This window comes from Filicampus tigris, chromosome 11 (genome assembly GCF_054856515.1).
Source record: "Filicampus tigris isolate MCC_2025a chromosome 11, RoL_Ftig_1.0, whole genome shotgun sequence".
In the NCBI taxonomy this organism is placed as follows: Eukaryota; Metazoa; Chordata; class Actinopteri; order Syngnathiformes; family Syngnathidae; genus Filicampus; species Filicampus tigris.
In genome coordinates, this window is record NC_141227.1 from 24836254 (window position 1) to 24852304 (window position 16051).

The following is a 16051-nucleotide window of genomic DNA, read 5'->3' on the forward strand; positions in this document are numbered from 1 at the left end:
TGTCTCGAGTCAGTGCGAGCTGCACGTGGACACGCCCCTCCCATCTGGAGCAGGGCTGGTCCATACAAATGGTGTCGGACGCCGGTGCGCAGCGAACACACGCGCAGCGCACGCACGCAGCGCACGCACGCACGCACGCACGCACGCACGCGTTGACGCGTCGACCGCTCCACGTCCACGCCAGCCTTCAGAAATCGGCCCCATGAGGAAGCTTCTGGATAGCAGCTGGACCAAGTTCGGACCCGCCGGACGAGATTCGCTTGACTGGTCGAGCGGAACGTCCACTGACGCGCACAGCGACGTGAGTAGCGCCACTTGCGCGATTCATGTGTCAAACCATTCAACGAAGGAGCGTCACGTTAGCAACGTACTCAAACGCCGCATGGCTAACTTGTTTTGCTCTTGTTGGAAGTCGTCCGCCGCAAAAGTTGAGGCTGAGCGGCATCGTCTGCAGAGTTTGGAAAGCTTGCAAACAGGACTTTTTGCAAGCTTTTTGCTCTTAGGCTAGCGAAACCACGTTCAAAGTAATGAACTTTCGTCAAATGAATTTGCCCGCTCTTTTTTGGGTGTGACGGCGTGTGCGCTTGATAATCGCCGCCACAATCCAATTTTACCGTGTTCGACTGAAAATATGGATAGATGCGGTCCATTTTTAATGTTTCGGACATATCGACATGACTACAGAAATAATGAGAATGAATTAGCATTTTAGAATTCACTTTTACTTTTGTCTGAAATGTTCATGAAATATGTATTTATAGTACTATGAACTAGAATAAGAATAAGAATAAGAATGCCTTTATTGGTTTGAATGTTTTAAAAAATGTACAAACTGGTCAAAAAATAGTTACTTTTTTTTAAATCACAGATGGAAGGAAACGTTTCTGGATTGCGCTCTGTCCTCGTTATTTCTCGAGCACATCAGGTTTGAATAATAATAATGATGATAATCATAGTAATAATAATAATATTATATGTAACATATTTAGTAGCTTTTATGAATGAAAGGTTAGGTTCAGCAACATGTGGATTCCCCCCCAGCGCCCCGAAATGTCAGAGCTATAAATGACAACGTCTGGTCAAATCTGTATTTGGCTACGCAAGCTTTTATAGGTCAACCATAAAAAAGATGACAATATCTCAAAAACCTCATGTGCTTAAAAAAAGGAGAGTTTTTTTTAATCAGCATCAAAAATACGTGTAGGGACAAGTAAAGCATAAAAACCTTTTAATAAGGAATTTATGGACTGATTTGATCCTTTTTTTATGCTTCATAATCAATGTTTGACTCAAAGCAATTCCAAATATGTCTTGTAAAAAAACATGAGCGGTACTCCACATGTATTCTGTGTAATACAGGGTGAATACATGTAGACTTTATATATTGTAGCCACATTTTATGAAATGAGAAAAATGGATCTGGGGCTATTTCATGGCTGTTCATTTAACAGAGCTTCATGTATACCACGTTTCTATTTGTATTCATGTTTGTCGAGCTTGTTTGAGGAAGACGTGGTGCACTTTGTCCTTTTCTAGTGGACACGCAGCGCCCTCTGCGGGACGACAGCCGTCACCACATCTGACGAGAAGAAAAGCTTTGCGCTGCGCAACTGCATGACAGCATGTGGTCGCTTCGCCCCCGTTTTCAAAGCAACCTTCTTTGAAAACTTGGACACTTTGGACGTCACCTTTTGTCATTCGTGTGTGCGGCCTTCCTCATTGCGATTCCTCCACTCTGTCAATGAAGGACAACATGGATATATGCAACGCAATTGTCCATATCGCCTACTTATTGAAATTGGACCACACACGCACGCACACTCGCACGCTCGCGCACGCGCACCCACACCCACACGCACACACGAAGTTAGCCTATCCAGTTTTTTTTAGGCCAAGAACAAAAAAAGAAAGTAAAAGAAACGACAGAAAGACACCGCAGACTTCATTAATTTACGTGACGATTACTGTTCGCAAATGCAAGTATTCGCGGAAGCCCCACATGCATTTGACGGCACGCGTGTGTTTGTGCGTGCGCCTTTTTCCAACTGATGGCGTGACCTGACCAGATGACGTCACGAGCGTGTTTGTGTGTGCTGTGCGCGCAGGCCCAGCACAGCTCGGGCGGCGAGTCGCTGGCCCCGAGCTGGGGCCCGGCGGCCGCTGTCGCCGTGGCAACCGTCTCCTTCCTGCTGCTGGTCCTCAGCTTGGCGGGCGTGGCCCTTTGGCGACGGAGGCGGGGCTTGTCCTTAGCTGGGAACCTGCGATTGGGCGACGTCGTCGCGCTGGAGGACCTGCGCGACCCCGAGAGGAAATCCCGGCTGCTGTCGTCGCTCCGCCGCCAGCTGCCTAGCTCCGCCTCCGCCTCCGCCTCCGACGACGGCGACGGCGACGGCGACGGCGTCTTCCTGATGGTCTACCTGCCCTCGCCGTACGAGGGCGCCCTCAGCAGGATCGCCAGAGCCGCCAGCGCCGGCAGCGCCGGCAGCGCCGGCAGCGCCGGCAGCGCCGACGACGCCGCCGAGCCGCCGCCGAGCCCGCGGCTCCTCCTTGGCCCGCCGGCGCTTGCCGCTGAGGGGCCCGATGCCACCCGCGCCGCTCCAGTCGGACGACCGTCCAAGCACATCAAATGACGTCACGTCAAATGACGTCAGGGTGGAGAACCCAACCCGCTGACCCCGCTCAACGACATTGACAAGCCAGCACACCCACGCCATGCCCGCCGTGCCACGATGGCTGACAGCAAGATGACGTCGGCATCAAAGAACACTAAAAATTACGTCAAAGAAAATCAAATCACCCAAAATAACACTCAAAAGCGTAACGTTGCGAAAACAGCAAAGGACATTGACGTTGAAGCGGTCTTGCTCGCAGGCGCCAAAAAGGCACGTCAGGAAGTGGGTTCTTCATCATCATCATCATCATCATCATCATCATCATCACCACCGTCACGTTGGTTGCACTCCTGCCAGCAAGCGGACTCAAGTCCACAACTCGTAGAGCACGATCGCCACACAATGTACACGCCCCGTCAACACGTGTTCCACTTGTGTTTCTTTCTTTGTTTCTCCTTTTGCGTTTGGGATAGCGCGTCCTTGCGCACTGTTGATTGGTTCCGAAAGCACGTGGACGGATGAAACCTGGAGTTTCAAAACGTTTTTATTTATTTGAAGTTGAAAAACGTTTGAAGCTGACGTAATTATGACGTCAGCGTTTCTGTCATGACTGTTGTGAGACGCAGGGGACGCCACCGAGCACACGTATTGACTTATCCTTCCATTTGCCGATTAAAATTCGTTTTCCGATGTCATTTGTTGATCTATATTGTTGTTAGGTAATTTCGAGGGTGTCTATCCCATATGGTCTAGCGGTTAGGATTCCTGGTTTTCACCCAGGCGGCCCGGGTTCGACTCCCGGTATGGGAACGTCACCATTTTTGAAACTCAGAACACAGTCTCCTCACGACTTCAATGTGCGTGTGTGGGCGAACGGTAAAGGCTGACGGATGGTCACCGCGACAGCAAAAACAAACAGGAAATAATTAATTCCAATTGCGGCTGATTGTTCTCAGCACATAATCAAAAGCAAAAAGTTACTTGGACGTATTAGACCGACATACGTGTGGAGGACGGATTTTCTCCACAAATAAACGAAAACGCACCAAATGATCCTACGATGACATCAAGTCGTGACGTGGCAAAATGACTGTTTTCAAACAGTAAGGATTGTTCGAATTGTTGGTATGTTGTTGAGACGTCAAGCGGAAGCCAATAGCAGCTCACAAGAGTTCCTTGCCTGGCGACAAGTCGGACAAGAAAAGTGGTCGGACATCTGCGTGCGTAACGCCTACAAAGGCCGACTTGGTTCCAAAGCAAAAGTCTTCCGTGTCGCTTTGCGTTCAACTTGTCGGCTTGAAAGAAATTCTGGCTACGCGTGTGAGCTGAAATGTCCCAAGACGAAGACGAGCAAGCGACGAGCACGCAAAAGGTCAGCCTTTCTTGCCTTTCTTGCCTTGCCTTGCCTTCCCCTGAATCTCATGCTAGCAGCTAGCCCTTAGCGTTGTTGGCATCCCGACAGGGCAAAAACACTCAAAGGCAACATTCAAACGTCCAACAAATTCACCCTTAGCTGAGGGTTTTAAGTTATTATTAGGATTTCAAGGCAGGGGTTAGGGTTCTAAGGTAGAGTTTCAAACTATTGTTAAGGTTTGTAAATATGATTAGGATTTCAAGGTCGGGTTTCAAACTAGGGTTAGGGTTCAAATGTAGGTTTTAGAACTAGGGGTGGGATGTCAAAGTAGGGTACAGTTTTAAACAACATTTAGGTTTTGAAGGTTAGATGACAACCTAGGATTAGTGTTTCAAGGTACAGTTTAATATAGGGTTAGGCTTTCAAGGTAGGTTTTAAAACAAGAGTTAGGATTTTCAAGTAGGGCTGGGGTTTTAAACAATGTTTACGATTTGAAGTTAGGGCTTAAAGTTAGGCTTTCAAAGTAGAAGTGGTGTTTTACATTTGGGGCAGAGTTTCAAGGTGTTGTTTTAATTTAGGTGTAGGGTTTAAAATTAGGGGTAAGCTTTTAAACTACATTGATTTTTGGAAATATTGATGTCAATGAAATGTCTCTGCTGTCCATAATAGGACATTTTGAGCTGCAGCAAGTACTGGTGTACCACTGCCAACTACTAGAGCAATCAGAATGAGGAAAAAAAGGTGTTAACTACAGCAATCACAATGGGACTCAAATGTATTTGAGATGCGATTTGCGCGAGAGGACGTCGTCACGACCACACCCATTCTCATACATTGGCCACCGTATTCAGAATAAAGTTGCAATTTACCGATATGTGCATTTTCCCACTCGTGTGATATGTAACTTGTGACATTATTCGTGTTTGGGTGGCGTCACACTAATAAGCCGTCGTAGTTTGCGCAACACGCCTCGGTAATAATACAGACAGGTTATGAATGATGGAACTGGAAATGATGGACTACAAACGTGCAAACTGAATGTGATGTCACGTTTGACTTGCAAGCTAAAGTATTGTGTGTGTGTGTGTGTGTGTGTGTGTGTGTCTGTGCCTGTGTGCGCGTGAGTAAGTGAGTGCGTGCGTTTATATTTGTGGCGACCGTTTTCTGAGAGTGTGTGCTTAAGCTTTTGTTCAGCGTGCTTGCGCGGTCGTCAAGTCTTCCTCGTGATCCATATGGCTCGTGGTGCAACAGAGTTGCTCTTTTTCGAACAGTATTTTCGGCAGTATTAATACTCGATCATGTAAAATGACACATTGTGAAAGCAAGATCGACGATGATATGGATGACGATATATATCGCCCACCTCTAGTGATGTTCTTGTCCTTCCGTCTTTTGTTGTGTGAACACGCGCGTGCGCAGGGCCACCGTCTGCTGGGCATCCTGGACGTGCAGAAGACGCCGTGCGCCCGGGAGGCGGTCCTTCATGGCGCCGGCGCCTCATTGGCCGCCGGTCTCCTGCACTTTTTGGCCACCAGTAAGTCCTGCACTTTTTGGCCACCAGTAAGTGCACGCACGCACGCGCACGCACGCACGCTGACGATGCTGATGATGTGCCGACGGCGTGCGCGCAGGTCGCGTGAAGAGGTCGTTCGACGTGGGCGCGGGGGGCTTCCTGCTCGCCACTCTTGCTTCCTGGTGAGTGGCTTTGGCCGTCGCCGCCAAAGGTCGCCGGCGCACGCCGCTGACGGGAAGTGCCTGGTGCCGCGCGTGTGCCTTTGCCCAGGTGCTACTGCCGCGTCGGCAACGCCAGGCAGCGAGCGCAGCAGAGGATCGTCCAGCACGGCATCAAAAACAAGATCATCTACCAGGGGACCCCCGCGGACCCCACGCGCGGCCCCCGAAACCCGCAAGCCGCCTCGGGACCCTCCTGACAGCGCACGCGTGACAAACGTCAAGCCGGAGGCCGCCCCGGCACCCGCCGACAGGCCGGCCGTCCCGTCGATATTGGGATGCATCGGCAACATGTCGGGACAGGTGCAAGTGTGAGCCCGACGCTGCGCGGCACCGACTCCAATACCCGTCAAGTGCTCCGAGCTAAAAGTAGCCAAAACACTTTGACTTCAATGCTCCCTCGTTAGCGACTTACTCCGACATTGACGGCAAAGCTCCCTAAAAGTAATCAGTCGTCATCAAACGAGTACTCCGACATGTGGTCGAGTACTTGCCGCCGCAGCTCGTACGGCTACGAAATGCTCTCGCTCTCAAATGGATCCAAATACTCCCAGATGTGCACAAATATGCCCCACAATGTTATGTTCCCCGTTAGCTAAATATTCTTAAATGGACTGCGATACTCCTTGAAAGTAACCCATGTGCTCAAAATGCTCCGGCAGCCAAGAATACTCGTCATAGATGAAAACACGATTTCAAATGTATCGAAATAGTCCTACATCATTGGCGGCCAAGTCCGGTCCTCAACGGCCACAATCCAGCCGCTTTTAGGTTCTTCGTCCCGACGGCAACGCGCCTGATTCAAATCATCAGGCTTTTGCAAATCTTGCTAATGAGCTGCTCATTTGAAACAGGTGCGTTGCCGTAGGGCTAAACCTAAAACGGGCCGGATTGCGGCTCTTGAGGACCGCGCTCGGCCACCCCCGTCCTACGTGTACGCAAACACGCCATTCGTTGCCTACTTTGAAAGCTATCAAATAGGTAAGTTAGCAAAAAGTCATCTCCTCCTAGACGGAATCAAATCCTTTGTAAACGTGACCTTCAATTTCAGTACAGCGCAATAAAAAGAATTTCATGACAGAAAAGGTGTTGACAAATGGTTGCCGAGTAAATGCTGGGAAACAAAGTCGTCGAAAGGGGCGGGGCGATGAAAGTCGACTCGACTGGAGCGTTTTCTCGGCGCACCGCTAGAGGGAGCCCACGTCGAGCAATTGTGCCATTTGAACGTGTCATAGGCAACTTTTTGGTTTACTGCTCCAAACCAAAAACAAGTGTGACAAACCCCAAATAATGGAAGAAGAGCATATTGAATTCTTCTCCTTTAAGCTGAAACTTGGATGAACTTGGTAGTCCACGCCAACAGGAAACATTTTATTCAACGTTCAAGTGGAACATTGTCATCATCACATCAAAACGTCGACGCCTGTCGTGGGGCCTTGAGCAAAACGGCACCACGCCAACACCAAAACTTCAGCAGTGTGCGACCGTGGATGGTCGAGGAGGGGGTCACTCTTTGCGGGGAGGGGGCGTGTCGAGAAAATCCCTGAAAGACCAAAAAAGAAAAAAAGCCAAACCCACTTTTGGAGACATTTTTTTACCGTAAGCATCCATTTTTGGGCGCAGAAAAAGTGTGTCATGTCTGTGTGCGTGCGCGCGAGCTCAGGTGCGGCTACCTGAGGATGCGCGGCAGCCGGGGGCTGCTGTAGATGAACTTGTGCCTGTAGGCCAGCGACGACGGGAAGGCCACAAAGTGCACTTTGTGGCCGCTCAGGCTGCGGGAGCGCGCCGCCGCCTCGTACAGCTGAGGACACGTCGGACGGACACGTCGGACGGACACGTCGGACAAGACACGTCGGACAAGACACGTCGGGCGCGACTGGCGCCGGCCTACCTTCTTGCCCAGCTGGAAAGGAACCACGTGGTCGTCCTCGGCGTGCAGGATCAACACGGGGCATCCTATGTGGTTCACGCTGAGCAAACACAAACACCGTCACACCTGCTGCGCTTCCTCTCGCGCCCACTAGATGCTGCTCACATCAAGGCAAAGCTCAGGTGCGCCTCATAAACTCATCCATCAACAGCGATTTGATGGATGGATTGATTGGATTTGCGTGCGTGCGACCCAGTTGACTGACTTGTCGTCGTTGGCGAAGCGGATGTCGTTGGCCGTGATGGCGTCCAGGAAGAACCAGTCAAAACCGGGCAGGTACCTGTACAACTGACCGCAACAAGGCAGACGCTCACAAACGCAGCACGAGGCTTAACGCGTGGCGTGGCGTGGCGTGGGCGTTACCCTGGCGAAGGGGTGACTCCTGGCCTCCTCTCGGATGTTGGTGAAAGGACTCTCCAGGATCAAAGCGTCCGGAGGACTTCCTGCAAACAAAACGGAAAATGTCACCTCGCGTGGCCACCTCCGGCATTTGACATCGTGTGTGTGGGTTGGACGCCTGGCCCGGCCCGGCCCGGCCCGGCCAGGCCATGAAAACCTCTTGCGAGAGCCCCGTCCATCAAAGGGAGGCCAAAACAACGCCTGCGATACTTGCGCACTTGGCCGACGCAAGCAGGCCGCACGCGCCGCTGCCTCAAAGTCACCCGTCAAGTTCCCGCGTGCGGACGGCAAGAAAACAAAAGGCCGAGGGTGGCGCCCTGATGCGCGGGCGCCCGGCGGGGCGGGCGGCGGCCAGGCAAAGGCCTTTTCTCAAAGGCTCCGCTCGATGGCCTTGACCAAAAAGCAACTTGACGTCAACGTCCGCGCACGGCGGGCCTCGCCACCAAGGCCCGGCCGCGTGCGGACACACATCGGGTGGTTAGCCGCGGGGCTAACCAGCTTGCTGGCACGTCATGGCAGTTAGTGGTGAAATTTGTCGCCAACTTTTGACTGACGACGGTTGCCATTTGGCAGCCTTGAATGGATCCGCGTGCCCCGAGTTGGATCGATTGAAGCCCGCCCGGCTCTTGTCGCCCAACCTCGCATGTGCGTGCGTGCGTGCGTTACCTGCGTCGCACAATCGCCTGACCAGGTTGGTGGCCACGCTGAAACACAGAAGCAATGACAAGTGAGGAGGGGGCGCGGCTGGGGGCGGGGAGGGGGCGCGGCATTGGTGGAGCTTTACCCCGTTCCCAGCGAGTGACCCCAGATGTACACCTGACCTCGGGCCCGCCTCTCCTTCAGCCAGCGGTACACGAAGAGCGCGTCGGCCGTCATGCCGGCCTCCGACGGCGAGCCGTCAGAGTCGCCCCAGCCTGCGCGCAAACGCCGAGCGTGAGGCCCCGAGCGGCGCCGGCGCGCGCGCGCGCGCGCTTTGCTCACCTCGGTAATCGAAGGCCACCACGTGGTAGCCCGACGAGCTGAGGACCTGAAAGAAGACAGGCGGCGCCGCCTCCTTGTCAAGCCATCAAAGGCCATGGCGGGCGGCGGCCCACCTACCTTGTACAGCTCCACTCGGTGGTCGCCGCCTCTGCGCGCAAAACATGACGCGAGGCGTGAGACGGTGGCGGCCAAACAGCAGCGCGCGTGCATATGCATATGCGTGTGCGCATGTGTGACCTGGTCCCCGTGTTGCCATGGAGATAGAGAATGGCTGGGTGGGCGGAGCTCAGTGAAGACTCAAACCATTCTTGACTTTTGCCTCCAGCTTCTCCCCACATGTCCGCAGGAACTGTGTGCCTGACGCACACGCGCACGTAAGCGCACGCACACGCATACATGGTGACGCTGGCGTGTTCTTACCAGACTCCGATGCGCAGCGCTTGTTGCGGCCGCAGGTAGAAGTTGAGCGTGTGGTCGAGGCCCACGTCCGAAGGTCGTTTGAGGTCCAGGAAGAAGGGGATCCTCACTGAGGGGGCGACAGGGCGGGCGGTGACCCGGCGCGGCCCGGACGACGCCCGGCGGGTGACTTACCGAAGTTGAGGAAGACCAGTTTGGCCTGAATGGACGGACACAGCTTGACGACGACGGGCACGCACACGTACAGCAGCAGCAGCCACTTGGCCGCGCGTCTCGCCTTGGACGCCGCGCCGCCCCTGCCGAGGGCACGGGACAAGGCCCGGGTCAAAGGGCGGGCGGGCGGGCGGGCAAAATGAGTGTGGCACGCGGCGCCTCGACTTGCAACTTTGCCAGCGAGTCAGCAATTGCTCCAAAAACAAACACCTGCCATCATTCAAACAACGTTGCCTTAGGAGTGGAATGGCCTGATAGCTTCATGCTAACGTCTAATGCAAAACACCACTGACATGCTGGCAGTTAGCATTTGGAGTGGCAAAAGCAACCGGTGTGTTGCTCTCGCAAGGGACGACGCAGCACACGCGGACCGCTCATGCAACTTCTTTATCGTCGAGCGAAAGGCAACCGACATTGCAGCGACTTGCAGTCCAAGTTGGCTCCGCTCGTCTTTTTCTTGCGTCTGCGTGACTGTTTGACGCTGCCCCCCTCCCGGTGGCCAAGGCAGGCCCGTCAGAAGGAGCGGCACAAACCATTTGCTTCTTTCTTCTCTTCAAGTTTGTTCATCAGCATCATCACACCGTCCAAAGTTTTCCTCTTGAACATTTTGTCGGGGAGGCCGGAAGACACAAATGGCTTTTGCGTGGCCAAAGACGACTTGGGAAAGCCGCGGCTTGGGTCGCGAGCGTGGTCGCGCAACAAATTCGACTCGTCTGGAGGGGCGAGGCCGTCCGCTGAATGCGACAGCAGCGCACCAAATCCAATTAGCATTTTGGAGACGAGAAGAGATGAAGCGAGGACATTTCCAACGCGGCCAAATGGTGCCTGTCAAACTGCACGAGTTGTCCACTCATCCCTTGTTGCACCTCAAAGTGAATTAAGACATTTTTTTCCTTTCCCTAGATTTCAACACTGTTGATGTTCCAGCTACGCTTCCTGTTACGGAGGCTTGCAATAATATGAAATGGGCGTTTTGGGAATAAAACCTCTGCCTCGATGCCTTGATGGCCGACTACGGCGGGGCAAAAGTTGGACAGCCTCCACTTGAACGCGCCACAAGAAAAGCTTGTCATTGTTCAGTGTTGACAAGCGCACTGATGGTGACCAAGACAAGTAGCAAAGCGAAGCGCTTGACCATGCCTCATTCTCGTCGTCACGTGATGCTCGCAAAGCGTTGTGTGAGCGGCTGGGTGAACGCTGGCCAATGCGAGCGAGAGGCCGCCGGCGGCTGCCAGCTGCCAGCGGGCCGGTCCGACCTGCTAAGCCGAAAAGCAAACCAGTCTGACCAGCACAAAGGCTGGAGCTCATCCAGATCCGACCGCGTCTGCCTGGAAAGCCTGAACAAGCACGACCACCTCGGATTCGCCTCATTCTTCGGACGACTTCTTCCTCCTCCTCCATGGAACGCGTGACCTTTACATAACCATCTTGTCGCCCAATTTGAAGACGAAATCGGCATGAAGCAGGCAAGCGAGCATCAGCAAATTGGGGACGGGGGAAAAAAAAAAAGGGAAAAGGAACCTGCGTGACCCGGCCAAGGTCTTCATGCCGAGCGCCGAATCCGCCGCGGGCCGCGATGTCTCCTGGGGGGCGTCCTCGAGTGCGGCGTCTCGCTCCTCTTGCTCCACAGTCGTTGACGTTCTGCGCTTCCGCATGTCTGCAAAGTGAGCATCAGACGGGGAGAGAGGAGAGGGGGATGGGCTGCGGACGCAGCGTCTTGGCCCGGCGGCTGGCAGCGGGCAGCGGATGCGGGCGACGGATGCCGGATGCCGGATGCCCGGGCCGGGCCGGGCCGGGCCGAGCCGAGTCCGGGCGGGCGCCGAGCTCAGCGAGCGGATGAGCGACAGCCAGTCGCAGCCGCCGCGCTGCATTCACTGTCTCCAGGGGTGGTGGGAACAAAACGCGCGACTAATGCTGCATTCGAGGAAGGTGGGAAGTTGGAGGACTCCCACTCGGATCGTCCCAGTCCCGGCCGGCCTCACGGCGTTCGAGGCGAGCGTCAACAAAGATGGCCGATTCCGATCAAGTGTTTCGTTCATCGCGACGATTTTGACCTCCAGCAAACCTTCACGGGTCATTAACTTAGATAGAGAAAGGAATGTCTTGTCTTCGAAGCATTTCTTTCATTTTACCAAACAACTTCACCCAGAGACATAAGGCATACTGAATCTTCAAACAGTCAGTACAAATGACTTATTTGGGCTAATTAAATTAATGTAATAAAGTTACATTGATGTCCACAACCTTGAAAAAGATGTTTTGCCATTCGCGGTCTGTGTCTCCCTGGGGTCGCCATTGTCGAGTAACGTCACATTGAAGTCGGTGTCCTTTTTTTGTCCGACTTCGCACCTCCGAGTTCAAAGGAGCGTTCCAGTACACTATCCCTAGTCGCAAGTCTTCCCGGCTTCCGCGAACGCAGCTTAAGCAAGAGGCCTTCGGGGCCACCTCGTTCATATGGCGACTTCGCGTGTCTGAGTTTCCTAAAAGCCCAATAAACCATGCCATGTCCTGCCAGGCTCTCTTCAGTGTTGTCATCTCGCGCAGCTAATGAATTATTCTTTGATGAGCCGCATCATCAACATCGACGTCACACGAGCTCTGCGATTGCCGCACACGGTCCAGTTCCGACAAGCGTCCACTCATGCAGGCGGAACACAGCGCAATGTCAATGTCAGGCGATCGAGTCTCATTCAACCCCCGACAACATTCGTGTGCGTCCGTCGAGGTACGGTGACTTGCAGCCTTTGATGACAGATCAGTGTCGGTGCTCATGTTGACTTTGCTGACAAGACAAGTGTGCAATGTCAACAAAAACACACCCAATAAGCTTAATTTGAGCAAATTCTTAGCACGGAGGCTAACCCTTTGAAGATAAAAGGCAAAAGGTGGAAACTGCTGCGAAGCTGCAGTCGCCAGTTGACTGTTGTACGTGTGTGTGGGTGCGTGTGTTGGTCGAATGTGCCGCGTTGCATTCGTCGGACGTGTTGAACGGGCACAAACGTTACCTTTGTTAAGGCAACGCGACAGAGTCGTTGCTCAGCATCCTGGATGGCGTTTGCGTCCGAATGAGAAGCACCAACTTGCGAAATCACTAAATTTGTCCCTAAGTGGCCACCGGAGCGTCACGTGACTACCGCCCCGGAAATTAGCTTTTTGACGCCAGCGGCAAAGCGGCGTCAAACGCGAGGAGCTCCTGGGACATCTGCTTTCGTTTTCGTTCTTTATTTCGTCCTTTTCGTGGCTCTGTTGTGAACCTTTGCTTGTCACGATGTTCTGCGAGAAAGCCGTCGAGCTGATTCGAGAGCTTCAGCGGATCAACGACGGACAACTTCCCGCCTTCAACGTGAGCCTAAACGCAAGGCCGCCGCTCCTCTTTCTTGTTTTTTTTCTGCGCGCCTCGTCGACACTTTTCGACGAGCAAATGTCAAAATGTGACGAGCACACCGATCACCATTTGAATCAACATCAGGTCGTCATCATTTGCCGTCATTGTGTGACGTCATCGTGTACTAACACATCGCGACTCGACTGAGGTCTATTTTTTTTTTTATTGAGATTTGGGGTTCTGCTAAGCAACAGCAGACTGAGAGAAGCAAGGTATTAACCATGACCCCCCCCCCCCCCTTTTCTCTGTGTTGAGTGTTTATCAGCATTTTTTGTTTTTACTCCCCCCCACCCCCGAATAGTCAGGGGGTCGACTGTAGCCTAAATAAACTGAATAGGTTGTTTACATAGATCGGGTTGTCGGTCCATCTGTGTGATGGGGTTGGTGATCGGTTGTCTTTTAAAAAATATAATCTGCATGGCTCCTAATCTCGATTATATTTTCACATATGTACAAAGAGTGGTGAAAATGGATTTGGTTTGGACACGTAATGGCTTCCACATGATTGGCGCGGTCAACTTGTTTGGGATTGTTGTCCCTGTGCAGGAGGACGGCGTGCGGCAGGTGCTGCAGGAGATGGAGGCGCTTTACGAACACAACCAGGCTGACGTGTGCGTCTGGACTCTTGGCGCTTGGCGCGGGCCACTTGCGCAGCTTGCGCAACTTGCGTGACGGACGAGCTTGCGTTTGCGTTGCAGAAACGAGACCAAGAGCGAGCAGAGAGCCGACCTGCTTCCCTCCATCCGCTTGCGTCACTGCTGCCTGCTGAGGAACCAGCGCTGCGTCAGCGCTTACCTGTAAGTGCCACACGCTGGCGTCCGTGGCGCGGCGTCCTTACTGTGTACTGCCAAGGGCAGCGTTTGCAATGCAGATAATTGACTGCCTTCCACCAAAAGCTTTTGAATTGCCTCAAGATGGCGCCAAAGCACTACTTAGGTCTACATGAAAGCCCCTAACACGCTTCAATAGTTCCTTGGCCCCAAGTTGGTGCCCAAGTCATACTTTCATTATTTTCAAAACACAATTTTAAAATTCGTTTAAATTTGGGTTCATCAAGCTACCGAGACTGTTCAAAGCCTCTCAACTGTAAATATTGTCCAGTGTCTGCCTTGTGCCGTGAAAGCAGGGCGAGTCGCTTTCAAAACGTAAACATGGCCAAGTGGATGAGGAACACTTTTTGCTGATTTTTCCGGCGGGTCTCAACAGATCATACCAGGGACCGAATCGTCAAGGACAAAAAGTTGTCGCTTGCTAACAGATTGGTTAGGAAAGTAAGAACGTGAAAGTAACGAGTAGTGCAAAATACAAATTTGGCAATAAACATGAATAACTTTTCATTTGGAGGTCTGATCAATCGGTGGAACGATCAATCGGAACATCGTTGGCAAATTACGGCACGGCGGCCACATCCGGCCCGCCCGCAATCTCCGACCGGCCCTCGCGGCGACCAAGAAGTCGAAATCAAACGTCAAATATGCAGTGCTTGTATTTTGAAAGTTGTGCACATGCACGTGTGGACGTTGGCGCAAGCGAGCAAGAGCTACGGCTTGCGTCTACAGTCTTGCCGACTTAAGTGACGTTTTCGCTCTACTTTTCCAAGGTCTCTGGCAATACTTTTGTCCCCCCAAAAAAGAGACGAGTAAAAATGACAACGGCGATCCTAATGTTAGCAACATTCTGCACTCTGGAGGGACAAAAGATTTGGCCTGATAATATTGTAGGCAAATGTACAGTTTCCTCTACTGTGTGTGTTGGATGCATTATATGTCATCACTGAATAATCGCTCCTAAAAATATTGGGTATCTGCAGCCGTAATTGTTGTTCTCTTTCAATGGAAAAAAAAATCAATTTGGTGTTTGGAGGCTAAACGTGTGAAAGGAAGCGGCACTTTTTCAAGTTTGCCAAGCGCGTTGCTCGGTCAGTCTGAAAAGTTGCCAAATCCAGCAACCCAAAGTGCCAAGTCGTCCTCCACGGGTGCCCGTGAGCGAGCGCCTTCCCTCCCGTCCGGCTGACACGAGCGCCTCGGCAGGTACGACCGGCTGCTGCGGATCCGAGCGCTGCGCTGGGAATACGGCAGCGTGCTTCCGGCCAACGTGCGCTTCCACATGAGCGCCGAGGAGGTGAGCCGGCCGGAAGCGTGCCGCCGCCGCCTTGCCGCCGCCGCCTTGCCGCCTTTGCTGACCTGCGCCTTTCCTTTCGTGTGCGCAGCTGCAGTGGTTCGCGCGCTACAAGAAATCGCTGGCGGCCTTCATGCGCTCGCTGGGCGCAGGCGGCGGACTGGACGTCACGCAGGACGTGAAACCGCCCAAGAGTCTTTACATCCAGGTCAAGGCGCACGCACATGTTGGCGTGTTAGCGGTGAGCTCTTTCACGAGCACAGCTGAGGGTTTTTTTTTTTTTTTTTTTTTGCGGGCTGCTCAGGTGAGGTGCGTGAAGGACCACGGCGAGCTGGAGATCGACGACGGAACGCTGGTCCTCCTCAAGAAAAACAGTCAGGTCAGGCCACAGCGCCGCGTTGTTTTCTTTGTGCTTTCTCTGTCACGGCAGCAGCAGCAAGAAGTGCAAGTCACGTGACACGAGGCGTGTGTCCACAGCACTTCCTGCCGCGCTGGAAATGCGAACAGCTGATCCGTCAAGGCGTCCTGGAGCACGTCGTCTCCTGAGGGCACCTTTGGATCCATTCCGTGTCTGGACATGCACGCGTCCTTTGATGATGGCGTTCAGCAGCATTCTGATGAATATTGCCTGTGTGGACTCCCAAGTTCATCAGCAAAATCAAGGGGGCGGCCTTGTCTTTTTTGGGTCCGCACGGACTTTGTTTGTGCATCGGTCTGGCCAACCGCCAAGTGTGAAATTGAGCGAGCAAGTTCGTCTCCACTTATGTGGAATTAGTCTTGGTCCCCACTGTGATGTCACATTATTACCGCAACCTGGAGCTTTTTGTTTTTGGTTGGAATCTGTCACAATTTGGTGCAAATTAAAAGGTGGAATTGGGATAATATTTGGAATGCAGGGAGTTTTTTTTTCC

At 52.8% G+C, this 16051-nt stretch overlaps 4 protein-coding genes and 1 non-coding gene across 9 annotated transcripts; 4 read left to right on the forward strand and 1 right to left on the reverse strand.

Moving 5' to 3' along the window:
- The first annotated feature begins 38 nt into the window (after positions 1 to 38).
- Positions 39 to 3307, forward strand: LOC147140299 (uncharacterized). The gene is made up of 2 exons (XM_086044557.1): positions 39 to 301; positions 2106 to 3307. The coding sequence occupies exons 1-2, from the start codon at positions 203 to 205 to the stop codon at positions 2628 to 2630; spliced, it is 624 nt and encodes a 207-aa protein (XP_085900683.1). The 5' UTR covers positions 39 to 202; the 3' UTR covers positions 2631 to 3307.
- A 43-nt stretch (positions 3308 to 3350) lies between these two features.
- On the forward strand, positions 3351 to 3422 carry trnae-uuc (transfer RNA glutamic acid (anticodon UUC)). The gene has a single exon. It is a non-coding gene; the product is annotated as a tRNA-Glu (tRNA).
- A 27-nt stretch (positions 3423 to 3449) lies between these two features.
- cox20 (cytochrome c oxidase assembly factor COX20) lies at positions 3450 to 6781 on the forward strand. Its single transcript, XM_086044562.1, has 4 exons — positions 3450 to 3984; positions 5386 to 5500; positions 5598 to 5661; positions 5750 to 6781. The coding sequence occupies exons 1-4, from the start codon at positions 3943 to 3945 to the stop codon at positions 5895 to 5897; spliced, it is 369 nt and encodes a 122-aa protein (XP_085900688.1). The 5' UTR covers positions 3450 to 3942; the 3' UTR covers positions 5898 to 6781.
- A 266-nt stretch (positions 6782 to 7047) lies between these two features.
- Positions 7048 to 12621, reverse strand: abhd12 (abhydrolase domain containing 12, lysophospholipase). Of its 2 annotated transcripts, XM_086044554.1 has the most exons (13): positions 11159 to 12618; positions 9599 to 9720; positions 9428 to 9533; positions 9245 to 9364; positions 9125 to 9155; positions 9008 to 9053; positions 8811 to 8940; positions 8693 to 8730; positions 7991 to 8070; positions 7833 to 7915; positions 7589 to 7667; positions 7371 to 7498; positions 7048 to 7240 (listed from the first exon to the last, which is right to left on the reverse strand). In XM_086044554.1, exons 1-13 carry the CDS (start codon positions 11506 to 11508, stop codon positions 7204 to 7206), a joined length of 1350 nt encoding a protein of 449 aa, XP_085900680.1. In that variant the 5' UTR covers positions 11509 to 12618; the 3' UTR covers positions 7048 to 7203. The 2 variants fall into 2 exon arrangements, with proteins under 2 accessions (XP_085900680.1, XP_085900681.1); XM_086044555.1 differs by lacking the exons at positions 7048 to 7240; positions 7371 to 7498 and having other exon boundaries at positions 7589 to 7724; positions 11159 to 12621.
- On the forward strand, positions 10910 to 16024 carry gins1 (GINS complex subunit 1 (Psf1 homolog)). Of its 4 annotated transcripts, none has more exons than XM_086044560.1 (7): positions 10910 to 11103; positions 13569 to 13633; positions 13721 to 13819; positions 15053 to 15143; positions 15232 to 15348; positions 15445 to 15519; positions 15618 to 16024. In XM_086044560.1, the coding sequence occupies exons 1-7, from the start codon at positions 11095 to 11097 to the stop codon at positions 15684 to 15686; spliced, it is 525 nt and encodes a 174-aa protein (XP_085900686.1). In that variant the 5' UTR covers positions 10910 to 11094; the 3' UTR covers positions 15687 to 16024. The 4 variants fall into 4 exon arrangements, with proteins under 4 accessions (XP_085900686.1, XP_085900684.1, XP_085900685.1 ...); XM_086044558.1 differs by lacking the exon at positions 10910 to 11103 and adding an exon at positions 12187 to 12362; XM_086044559.1 differs by lacking the exon at positions 10910 to 11103 and adding an exon at positions 12570 to 12980.
- Positions 16025 to 16051: the final 27 nt, after the last annotated feature.

Excerpts from the sequence above, each read along its gene's own strand:
- LOC147140299 (XM_086044557.1), top strand. The coding sequence starts at position 203 with ATGAGGAAGCTTCTGGATAGCAGCTGGACCAAGTTCGGACCCGCCGGA. Across the intron at positions 302-2,105 it reads CCACTGACGCGCACAGCGAC|GCCCAGCACAGCTCGGGCGG; the intron begins GTGAGTAGCGCC and ends CTGTGCGCGCAG.
- abhd12 (XM_086044554.1), bottom strand. The coding sequence starts at position 11,508 with ATGCAGCGCGGCGGCTGCGACTGGCTGTCGCTCATCCGCTCGCTGAGC. Across the intron at positions 9,534-9,598 it reads ACTGGTCTTCCTCAACTTCG|TGAGGATCCCCTTCTTCCTG; the intron begins GTAAGTCACCCG and ends TCGCCCCCTCAG. Across the intron at positions 9,156-9,244 it reads CATGGCAACACGGGGACCAG|AGGCGGCGACCACCGAGTGG; the intron begins GTCACACATGCG and ends TTTTGCGCGCAG.
- cox20 (XM_086044562.1), top strand. The coding sequence starts at position 3,943 with ATGTCCCAAGACGAAGACGAGCAAGCGACGAGCACGCAAAAG. Across the intron at positions 5,501-5,597 it reads CCTGCACTTTTTGGCCACCA|GTCGCGTGAAGAGGTCGTTC; the intron begins GTAAGTCCTGCA and ends GCGTGCGCGCAG. Across the intron at positions 5,662-5,749 it reads CTCGCCACTCTTGCTTCCTG|GTGCTACTGCCGCGTCGGCA; the intron begins GTGAGTGGCTTT and ends GCCTTTGCCCAG.
- gins1 (XM_086044558.1), top strand. The coding sequence starts at position 12,279 with ATGCAGGCGGAACACAGCGCAATGTCAATGTCAGGCGATCGAGTCTCA. Across the intron at positions 12,363-13,568 it reads ATTCGTGTGCGTCCGTCGAG|GAGGACGGCGTGCGGCAGGT; the intron begins GTACGGTGACTT and ends GTCCCTGTGCAG. Across the intron at positions 15,349-15,444 it reads CCAAGAGTCTTTACATCCAG|GTGAGGTGCGTGAAGGACCA; the intron begins GTCAAGGCGCAC and ends CGGGCTGCTCAG.